General features: G+C 48.2%; 1 protein-coding gene across 1 annotated transcript in view; it reads left to right on the forward strand.

Moving 5' to 3' along the window:
* LOC139329507 (E3 ubiquitin-protein ligase RNF123) overlaps positions 1–12,500 on the forward strand; it is a 79,770-nt gene that overhangs the window by 63,540 nt on the left and 3,730 nt on the right. Inside the window, exon 38 of the mRNA XM_070959869.1 lies at positions 1,634–1,728. Coding sequence (XP_070815970.1) covers positions 1,634–1,728 — 95 coding nt within the window. The remainder of the gene's footprint in view (positions 1–1,633; positions 1,729–12,500) is intronic.

Consider the following 12,500-nt stretch of genomic DNA (forward strand, 5'->3'; position numbering starts at 1 on the left):
CTTTAGCTTCATGTCTGGCTGTTCAAGAGACACGTCTGTCTCTGTCCAGTGTTTGTCTTTTCAGTCCTCTTTTGTCTGTCTCTTGCCACATATACTTTGAGTTCACAGTGTTGCTCTGGTTTTGTCTCCCTCCCTCTCTCCCCCTCGTCTCCCCCTCTCTCCCCCGCCATGTATCATGTGTAGTGATGCTAATCTCTCGCTGCAGATCAACATGGCAGCTCTCCAGCGAGCCAATATCACAGTGCGGAGCGGGTGCTGCCCGTCCTCCACTGACAGAGGACCTGTCTGAATGCAGGGGGTGGGGGTTGGGGGGGGCTAATCGAAAGCCATCAAGTGAGAGAGTGAGTGTTGAGGGAGAAGGAAGGGGTTGAATAAATGGAGCAGATGGAGGAGAGAGTTAGAGGGAGGCCGCAGAGAGTCTCTGATTGGCCGCTTCTGCTCGATGTTAATGACTGAGGGACATGACTGATGAAGAGGCGAGAGCTGATGTTTCTACTCTTCATCCCATTTGGACCTTCAGTGTACACACACACACACACACACACACACACACACACACACACACACACACACACACACACACACACACACACACACACACACACACACACAGCAGCCTGATGAGCAGGAACAGCTAAATGTGGCTGTTTACTTCAAAAAGGGTTTGATTAGCACATTTACAGCCGTGTGTGGTTGAACTGCAGCCGCACAGGAACACATCAGTCCAGGATCCAGAGTCCAGGGTCCAGGGTCCAGGGTCCAGAGTCCAGAGGGCCTCGCGGCGTAGAGAGAAGCTGGACTCTGATGGTTTTGTCTGTTTGGTCTCAGATGAGGGATCGCAGCGCAGACGTCCAGGACCTGAAGACTGAGGACGGACGTGTGTCTCTGTACGTTGGACTGCAGCTGTAGACAGAGTCTGTGCTGGTCTCTGGAGCTGTGAGGACGCTGCTGGCTGGATGTCGGTGTCGTTCTGTAGAAGTGACCTTTGACCTCGGTGGTGTGTGTTTGCTGCCTCAGCTGGAACAGGATCTCTGACTGAGTGTTTCCCAGCCGTCCACGCTGATCCTGTATCAGCCTCAGATCGTCTTACAGCAGCACTCACGCCTCAGTTTCCCACTTATGGATCACACGTTCCTGTTTGGTTCATCTTATTATAAAGTACAGAGGAAAGCCGAGGTCACACGGTCTGCCTCGTAGGACTGTCTCACAGATTAGCGTCTTAAATAAAAGTTCATCGTGGACGCTTCAGTGCGATGGTTAATAAATATCTCGTGTTCACTTTGAGGGCAAATCTTCAGTTATTTTCAGAACATCTTTGAAGTCTGTTCCTGTTCTCCGTCTGTCCAGTTTCTTTTTCATGGTTCCAGCCTTGTTCCAGGTTCCTCAGGACTTCGCTGCCTCTTACGTTCTCATGTCAGAGTTTGAAGAAGCTCAGGAGATTTCATGTGTTTGAGCTGTGAACGTCGTCTCATCAGCTGCTTTCTCCTCCACAGTCTGATCAAACAGATGTTCAGCTCATGTTTCTGATGACTGGACTCTGTCCGTCCAGCTCCATGTCTGTCCCCTGTGTTCTGGGTTTGTTTGTGGTGGGGTTCTGGGCTGTCATTGACCGTCCTGCGTCTTCTCCCCACAGATACTGACTACATCAGCGAGGAGGAGAAGCAGAAGGTGGAGCTGATGTTGGCGTTCCTCACGGAGGAGTCCAAACAGGCGGCGGCCAGCACAGCTGTGAGTACACTGCAGGTCTCATCAGGGACGCTCTGCTCGAGGGTTTGTGGTCTGACTGCAGCTGTCCGGCCGTGTCCTGTCCTCAGTGTCTCAGAGAAAACCCCTTTAAGTCCTTTTAGCTTCATTATTTAAACATCCACAAATCACAGACGAACAGACCAAACAGGATAACTTTGGATCGTCTTCACAAACATCGTCTGCAAACAAAGGCTGGTCTGTCCGGTGTCCACAGCGGACACCTAATGTCCAACTGGACTTGCACTGGATCGTCTTCACCAACACCGTCTGCAAACAAAGGATCACTTTACAATGACTGTCAGTCATCTTCGTCTTCTCTGGGATCTGACTGGATTTCTGGAGGTTTACTCTGTATGGACATCAGAGACAGTTGTCTCCTCAGGAGGTGAAGGTCTGAAAATGTGTCCATCACGTCTCTGTGTGTTTGATTTGACAGAGTTTTGACCGTTCATACAGATTATAGCCATCAGGTTGTGTTTAAAGTGCAGTAAAAGTACTGCATTGATACGAGTTTTTTTAGTCTGCTGACCACTTTACAGCATTCACACACACACACACACACACACACACACACACACACACACACACACACACACACACACACACACACACACACACACACTGATGGCCGAGCTGCTAACCTGCTGGTCATCTGCAGCGCCACCTGCTGACAGCGTTGGTGAGCCTCTGAGCTCACACAGACTCACAGGCTGAAGCTTGGTCACATGATCCTGTTGCCCTTGAGGCTGAACCTGGTCAGGAGACACCATGTCCTCCTGCTGTCTGTCCAGCTCGTCCTCTCTGCGGTGGAAATGTGATCCTCCAGACTCCAGCAGGGAGGTCAGCTGGCTGGAGAAAGGATTCATTATTGATGAGGGAGGGAGGGGGAGGACGGAGGAGGAGGGAAGAGGAGGGAGGGAGGGAGGAGGACAGGGGAGGGAGGGAGGAGGAGGCCAGAGGAGGGAGGGAGGGAGGGAGGAGAAAGGAAAGTTGTATAAATCACTTTTCTGCTACTTCATGCTTTAAGAGCCAGTAGATCAAAGTTGTTCAGCAGTGCTGTTAGAGCAGAACACTGTGGAGGTGAAGGGTGGAGGAGAGATGGAGGAGAGAGATGGAGGAGAGATGGAGGAGAGAGATGGAGGAGTGATGGAGGAGAGATGGAGGAGTGATGGAGGAGAGAGATGGAGGAGTGATGGAGGAGTGATGGAGGAGAGAGATGGAGTGATAGAGGAGAGAGATGGAGGAGTGATGGAAGAGAGAGATGGAGGAGAGATGGAGGAGTGACAGAGGAGAGAGATGGAGGAGAGATGGAGGAGTGATAGAGGAGAGATGGAGGAGAGAGATGGAGTGATAGAGGAGAGAGATGGAGGAGTGATGGAAGAGAGAGATGGAGGAGAGATGGAAGAGTGATAGAGGAGAGAGATGGAGGAGAGATGGAGGAGTGATAGAGGAGAGAGATGGAGGAGTGATGGAAGAGAGAGATGGAGGAGTGATAGAGGAGAGAGATGGAGGAGAGATGGAGGAGTGATAGAGGAGAGAGATGGAGGAGTGATAGAGGAGAGAGATGGAGGAGAGATGGAGGAGTGATAGAGGAGAGAGATGGAGGAGAGATGGAGGAGTGATAGAGGAGAGAGATGGAGGAGTGATAGAGGAGAGAGATGGAGGAGAGATGGAGGAGTGATAGAGGAGAGAGATGGAGGAGTGATGGAGGAGAGAGATGGAGGAGTGATGGAGGAGAGATGGAGGAGAGATGGAGGAGAGGAGACACTGCAGAGACAGACAGAGTGGAAGTGCTGAGGTTTAATCCACAAAGCCACTAATGGTGCTGAGCAGGACCAGAAGCCCCCTGCTGTCCCTGCCGTCTCTGCTTTCTCTGCCGTCTCTGCCGTCTCTGCTTTCTCTGCCGTCTCTGCCGTCTCTGCTTTCTCTGCCGTCTCTGCCGTCTCTGCTGTCTCTGCCGTCTCTGGGCTGGAGGCAGGACAGGACGTTCTCTCTGATGTGAAGTTTTCCACGGCTCTGAGGGAGCGCTCGTTTATCACTGCATCGCAGCCAGCACCCTGAAGCAGGATCTGTACCAGACCCGCCCGTCACTGCTCTCCAGGTTCAGGTGTAACTGAAGACAGACAGTTGTGCTTGTCCTCATGTTTGTCCTCATTTGGACCTCATCTCCCATGATCCTCCTCTGTCGCTCAGTGTACAGTTAGCTGCTTTTAGTTCGCCTCAAGCTGTAACAGCAAAGCGAAGCTCTTCATCACAAGTCTGTGACGGGCAGGCGAGGTTCAGTGCTCAAAGGTAGCTGTTATAGTTTCTCCAGCACTCGTCACGTGATGAAGAACTGGACATCAAGGTTAGCCTCCACGATGAAGATACCCGCCGTGTTTCAGACCTCTGATGTTTCTGCAGAAACACTGACTGTAAACCAACGAGAAACTGAACTGTGGTCTTCAGGTGAAACAGTGAGACGTTTGAGGGTCTTCAGGTGAGACGTTTGAGGGTCTTCATCGCCCTGTGAGCTGTGGATGCTGCAGCTTCTTCTTCTGTGGTCTTGGCCTGCTCAGTTTCTCTGCTGCCTGTGTTTCTGAAGGCTGTTTGTGCTACCAGCTGTCGGCGTGTGCGGCCATCAGGGAACGCCGGCCTGAAGGCATCCGAGCGCCTGATCCGACCAGGTCATGGTGTGTGTCTAAGCCGTGGTTAAGGTCGGCTGAGCTCGGAAACATCGTGGTTTGGTTGTGTCATCATGGTTACAGCGAGAACCACATGGCTAAGGTCAGTGATCGTCCAGATGATTCTTCAGATCAGATATGATGGTCTGGACCGGTTTGACCAGGTTTGACTCGGAACATCTTGGCCTCTCGTTACCTTTTCTGTTTGATGTAACCAAAACTTTTTATCTGATTGTTAAACATTTATTAGGGAACAACGAGAGTTCTTCTATTTTTGATGACGATCCTTCTGCCTCCCACAGAGGGAAGATGTTTGAGGCGTCCCTGTTTGGGAGCAGATGGAGAGCAAAAAGTGTGCGATGGAGTGAAAGAGGAGGTGATAAAAGTTGCAGGAAGAGGGCAAAGTCTGTGTATTTAAACCTGCAGCGGTTATTGAAAGACTAGTGATACTTCAGTGAGAGAAAACAGGTGATTACAACAGAAGAAGAAGAATTGACCAATCGCTGGAGCTGCTGAAGCTCACCTGGATTAGGACACCGATCTGATTGACTCAAATCTCAGTTTTCTGTTCAACTTCATTTTTCTCTACAGAACGTTCTTATGGTGTCCCTCTGGGGTCAATCGATTAATCAGCTGTTAAATGAATCGGCCCATTTGACACGTTGGTTCATTTCTATGCAGATGATGCAGTTATATGTCGACCCTCCTGACTTTCACTTCGATTGTCTTCAAAGACTTAGAAGTGTTGGACGCCTTGTAATTTCCTTCATCTTATCAATAATTAGACTGAGATCATCATATTTAGACAGTCAAAATTAAAGCAACATTCATTTCAAATAAATTTTGGATTGAAACCTTAACTCTGATAAGTACAAAGGGTTGTTGTGTCGTCTTCATCAGCTGAAAAGCATCTCTATATTCTCCACTTCATTATCTATAATCAGCCCAAAATGCAGCTGAAGGACTTTAAACTGGAACCACGACAAGAAAACATGAAAACTGATTTAACACGATTTAATATATTAAATTAAATATAGATTTATTTCATGTCATTTATCTTCACTGATTCATTCCATTACTGTCACTTTGAACACATCATTTATGAATTTTTCATTTTATCAATGGAACCAGCACAAACAATGACAAAGGACAAACAGTGTGGGGGCAGCCTCCACATAAGCAGGATTAACGGTGGAGCCGGCGCTGCAGCGTTGCACTGATATGAAGAAACGCTGAGCTCAGCAGCTTCGTGTGTTTCAGATATATGAACCGTTCAGACGCTGAGGCGTGAAGCAGGAGTCCGTTTAGTGATGAAGAGTGCGCTCGCAGACGAGCAGTCGTGATCAGTAACGCCATCCGGGGCGGTGTGGGCGCTGGTCACGACAGCGCTGGTGTCCTTTAAAGCGTTTGGTGGACAGAGGGCCTGTCTCTCCTGAACTGATCTCCTGGTTCTGGTTCTGGTTCTGGTTCAGGTTCGAGGACCTTCAGCAGGACACGGATCAGTGAGGCAGAGGTGGGCCGGGAGCTGGTCCTGGTTCAGCAGATGCCACCCTCACTGCGTTCTTATATCATCAGACTGTTTGAAAAGCTGTCGGTGGCTTCAGATAGACGATGAACACCTTCACACACACACACACACACACACACACACACACACACACACACACACACACACACACACACACACACACACACACACAGATGTTCCCAAACACTCTGCAGGCTCACACATTCATCAGCGGGCGAGACGACGCCTTCTCAGCTGCTTATGTTTGCAGGAACAACAGCTGGGGATGTCAGGGAAACCACGTCCACAGCGCCAGTGCTTGTCCTCTAAATAAGGGGGGGTGCTGTGAGAGCGCCAGCAGTGTGTGTGTGTGTGTGTGTGTGTGTGTGTGTGTGTGTGTGTGTGTGTGTGTGTGTGTGTGTGTGTGTGTGTGTGTGTGTGTGTGAGAGAGAAGGTGTTCATCGTCTATGGCAGCCCGGGGGCCACATCAGGTCCTCTGAAGCTTCCTGTCCGGTGGAGGAGGTCCGGTCCGTCCTGACAGCGATCGTTAATTAGCGAGCCAACAACTGTTGGACAATCACGAAGCTTGTCTATTGGAGACGAGGTGTCACTTGGTGTATTTTCATTGGCCAGCTGTTTTCTGATGCTTCCTGGATCCTGCAGACGATTTGTTGGAAGTTGAACTGTGGCTTTTGTTTTGTCATCATGGAAAAACGATAAGAGGCTGCACGTCTTAGTCTTTGACAGTCCGTCCTCCACAGTGTCTGTTCACAGAGATGAGCCTGTTACAGACGTGTCCTGACCGATGACCGACGTCCAACACGTCTGCGAGCTGCTGTTAACGTGAGAAGCATCAGACTAACAGGAGGACTGGTCCGTCTTCACAGGAAGCAGAGAGGAAGAAGCTCGTCTTCACACGTGCTGAGACCACAGTGACCTTCTTCACTGAACATCCTGAATGTCTGTGGCTTGTTGGTATCGATGTTGGACTCAGACGTCACTTGTGTGACGTCCCTGTCCTCAGTCGGTTGGTTGTTGATGGTTTTGACGTCAGGAGTCTGCGACGCGTCGACTGACTGACGGTCCATGTCAGCCATGTCTTTGGACGGTCGATGCTTCTGATGAGTTTCTGTGGCATCTTCCTCAATGTGAGTGACCTTCGTCTGCTCTCTGCTCCTCATCGCTGAAGTTCCAGCTGCTTTGTGTCTTTTCTGTTTTCTGTCACGCTGAACTGATTGTGATTGGCCTCTTGTCGTCTGTATTTGGACATTTTATAAAGTGTCATGACGGATAATTGACAGATTCGTAGCATCTTTTCATTCTGGAACGGCTCCTTCTTCAGACCCCCCTCCTCCTCCTCATCATCACACCCCTCGTCATCTGTCATCCTGTTTTTTCCGTCTCTCGTGCTGTTGATGTCTGTCCTTCACAAGCTGCCACATTTCTTTATTTTTGGAAACGTCCTCTCGCCTGAGACCAGACATGCTTTCCTCCCCACGCTGGCGTTTCAGGACCCAGATGATGGCTGACTGCTCACATGACCCCGTCCTGCTCTGGACCCTCTCCCCTCAAACCGTCTGCTGTCAGGACTCTTTTCTGGGCTCAGACGTGCACACGTGCAGCTGGCGGGCCGAGCGCACACATTAACGCTGACCTCCATCGCCGTCTGAGCTGCATCTGACAGATTGTGCTATTTATTTTATTCCTGCTCTCCACAGTGTCCCTGAACTCAGCTCCACTGTCATCTCTCTCCAGCTCCATATTTCGATTTGCCCGCGACGTGAATGTTGCTGCAGTGTCGGACAGTTTGTCCACAGCTGACTTTGTCTCATGGGGACGCCGTCCTGACATTTGTATTTGAACAAGAGCTCGAGGTGAAGCGAAGATAGAAGGTGTGAAAAAGCGAAGAGCAGCTTTCTTTTATCAGTGCACCTGAATCTGAAATGAATGAAACCTTCATGGGCTCAATCAGTGAATGCATCGTTCAGGACGACGCTTTAACCCCGCTGACACTACGGGATCGGGTCTGAGACGGACGGTTGGCAGGACGTAAGAAACGCATAAAACGTGTTGATCTGATTCAGTGGGACATCACTTCCTGAGGAGATCACTCTCTGATCCAGTGATCATTGACCGTACGTCCATGAGGACACTGCTAACAGCAGCTAACAGCAGCTTACTGCAGCTAACAGCGGCTAACAGCAGCTAACTTCAGCTAACAGCAGCTTACTGCAGCTAACAGCGGCTAACTTCAGCTAACAGCAGCTTACTGCAGCTAACAGCGGCTAACTTCAGCTAACAGCAGCTTACTGCAGCTAACAGCGGCTAACTTCAGCTAACAGCAGCTTACTGCAGCTAACTTCAGCTAACGGCAGCTTAGTGCAGCTAACAGCAGCTTACTGCAGCTAACAGCAGCTAACTTCAGCTAACAGTGGCTAACAGCAGCTAACTTCAGCTAACAGCAGCTTACTGTAGCTAACTTCAGCTAACAGCAGCTTACTGCAGCTAACTGCAGCAAACAGCAGCTAACTGCTAATCCCTCAGACTGTTAATGGTCACCTGTACCTGTACGTTCTAACAGCAGGTGATGAGTTTTTGTGGGGTCCAGTTCTCCTGGTGGACTTCATACAGACCTGTCAGTAACTGTCTGTGACTGTCTGTAACTGTCTGTCTAACCTTTATTTGAAAGACGTTTCATGACTTTATCTTCATGCTGAACTGAGTTCATGGCTGTGAAGGTGAAATCTGCTGTTTGACGCTGCAGCTGCTCCGTCTGTCGTCTCATTGTGTTCTCAGTGTCTCAGCTGCTGCATGCTAACTTACAGGAGACGTCTGTCTGAAAGACTTCATGTCACTTCAGGCTCTCGCTGTCAGCGGCTGACAGACAGACTTTTCGGGGTTGTGGAGGTGGACTGAACTTTGGGCTGATTGAATCGCCTCCTGAACGGTGAAGTCGTCCGGTCACGCCGACTTACACGTGACCGCCGCAGCGATGGAGGCTCGTTTATTGAAGTCTCGATGACTTGACGTCAGGTGCTCGTTAGCGTGATGCTGTGACTGCGGAGGCCTCAGTGCAGGTGGAGGTGGGCAGGATCAGACGGAGCAGAGTGACAGAAGCTCAGAGCGAAGCAGCAGCACAGAGGAGAGGAGGATGTGGGAGGGCGAGCCTGATCTAATACAGGAGCAGTGTTCAAATGTGGCACAAAGCAGCAGAGATGAGGAGGTGGGGATGAGAGACTCAGGCAGAAGGAAGGAGGAGGCAGCTGAATCAGGTGGAGGTACGAGTCTGAAGGAGGAAAGGTGTCCTGAATTCACTCTTCCACAGCACAGACTCCAACCATCGTTTCACCATCAGTCACTCAGAGATCATCACTGACCGGCTGCACAGCAAAAGATCACATCTGTGCTGCTCTGAGGACAAGACAAGACAAGACGAGACAAGACGGGACAACATAAGACGAGACGAGACAACATAAGACAAGACAAGACGAGACAAGACGGGACAACATAAGACAAGACAAGACGAGACAACATAAGACAAGACAAGACGAGACAACACAAGACAAGACAAGACGAGACAAGACGGGACAACATAAGACAAGACGAGACAACATAAGACAAGACAAGACGAGACAACATAAGACAAGACGAGACGAGACAACATAAGACAAGACGAGACGAGACAACATAAGACAAGACAAGACAACGTAAGACAAGACAAGACGAGACAACATAAGACAAGACGAGACGAGACAACATAAGACAAGACAAGACGAGACAAGACGGGACAACATAAGACAAGACGAGACGAGACAACATAAGACAAGACAAGACGAGACAAGACGGGACAACATAAGACAAGACAAGACGAGACAAGATGAGACAACACAAGACAAGACAAGACAACATAAGACAAGACAAGACAACGTAAGACAAGACGAGACGAGACAACGTAAGACAAGACGGGACAACATAAGACAAGACAAGACGAGACAAGACGAGACAACGTAAGACAAGACGGGACAACATAAGACAAGACGAGACAAGACGGGACAACATAAGACGAGACAAGACGAGACAAGACGGGACAACATAAGACAAGACGAGACGAGACAACATAAGACAAGACGAGACAAGACGGGACAACATAAGACAAGACAAGACGAGACAACATAAGACAAGACAAGACGAGACAAGACGGGACAACATAAGACAAGACAAGACGAGACAACATAAGACAAGACAAGACGAGACAACACAAGACAAGACGAGACAAGACGGGACAACATAAGACAAGACGAGACAACATAAGACAAGACAAGACGAGACAACATAAGACAAGACGAGACGAGACAACATAAGACAAGACGAGACGAGACAACATAAGACAAGACAAGACAACGTAAGACAAGACAAGACGAGACAACATAAGACAAGACGAGACGAGACAACATAAGACAAGACGAGACGAGACAACATAAGACAAGACGAGACGAGACAACATAAGACAAGACGAGACGAGACAACATAAGACAAGACGAGACGAGACAAGACGGGACAACATAAGACAAGACGAGACGAGACAACTTAAGACAAGACAAGACGAGACAACACAAGACAAGACAAGACGAGACAAGACGGGACAACATAAGACAAGACAAGACGAGACAACATAAGACAAGACAAGACGAGACAACACAAGACAAGACGAGACAAGACGGGACAACATAAGACAAGACGAGACGAGACAACATAAGACAAGACAAGACGAGACAAGACGGGACAACATAAGACAAGACAAGACGAGACAACATAAGACAAGACAAGACGAGACAACACAAGACAAGACAAGACGAGACAAGACGGGACAACATAAGACAAGACGAGACAACATAAGACAAGACAAGACGAGACAACATAAGACAAGACAAGACGAGACAACATAAGACAAGACGAGACGAGACAACACAAGACAAGACAACGTAAGACAAGACAAGACGAGACAACATAAGACAAGACGAGACGAGACAACATAAGACAAGACGAGACGAGACAACATAAGACAAGACGAGACGAGACAACATAAGACAAGACGAGACGAGACAACATAAGACAAGACAAGACGGGACAACATAAGACAAGACAAGACGAGACAACATAAGACAAGACGAGACAACACAAGACAAGACAAGACGAGACAAGACGGGACAACATAAGACAAGACAAGACGAGACAACATAAGACAAGACGAGACGAGACAACATAAGACAAGACAAGACAACGTAAGACAAGACGAGACAACATAAGACAAGACAAGACGAGACAACATAAGACAAGACGAGACAAGACGGGACAACATAAGACAAGACGAGACAACATAAGACAAGACAAGACGAGACAACATAAGACAAGACGAGACGAGACAACATAAGACAAGACAAGACAACGTAAGACAAGACGGGACAACATAAGACAAGACAAGACGGGACAACATAAGACAACATGAGATAAGACAACATTAGACAAGACAAGACAACATAAGACAAGACAAGACAACGTAAGACAAGACAAGACGAGACAACATAAGACAAGACGAGACGAGACAACATAAGACAAGACGAGACAAGACGGGACAACATAAGACAAGACAAGACGAGACAACATAAGACAAGACGAGACGAGACAACATAAGACAAGACGAGACGAGACAACATAAGACAAGACAAGACAACACAAGACAAGACAACGTAAGACAAGACGGGACAACATAAGACAACATGAGATAAGACAACATTAGACAAGACAAGATAAGACAAGACAACATAAGACAACATAAGACAAGACGAGACAACATAAGACAAGACAAGATAAGACAAGAAAACACAAGACAAGACAAGACAACGTAAGACAAGACGGGACAACATAAGACAACATGAGATAAGACAACATTAGACAAGACAAGACAACACAAGACGAGACAAGACGAGACAACACAAGACAAGACAAGACAACACAAGACAAGACAAGACGAGACAACATAAGACAAGACAAGACAACATAAGACAAGACGAGACAAGACAAGACGAGACAACACAAGACAAGACAACGTAAGACAAGACGGGACAACATAAGACAACATGAGATAAGACAACATTAGACAAGACAAGACAACACAAGACAAGACAACACAAGACAAGACAACACAAGACAAGACAAGACGAGACAACATAAGACAAGACAAGACAACATAAGACAAGACGAGACAACACAAGACAAGACAAGACAACGTAAGACAAGACGGGACAACATAAGACAAGACAAGACGAGACAACATAAGACGAGACGAGACAACATAAGACAAGACAAGACAAGACAACATAAGACAAGACGAGACAAGACAAGACAGGACAACATAAGACAAGACAACATTGGACAAGACAAGACAACATAAGACCTGACAAGACAAGATAAGACAAGACGAGACAACATAAGACAAGACAAGACGAGACAACGTAAGACAAGACGAGACAAGACGAGACGAGACAACATAAGACGAGACAACATAAGACAAGACAAGACGACAC

This window comes from Chaetodon trifascialis, chromosome 3 (assembly GCF_039877785.1).
Source record: "Chaetodon trifascialis isolate fChaTrf1 chromosome 3, fChaTrf1.hap1, whole genome shotgun sequence".
Lineage (NCBI taxonomy): Eukaryota > Metazoa > Chordata > Actinopteri > Chaetodontiformes > Chaetodontidae > Chaetodon > Chaetodon trifascialis.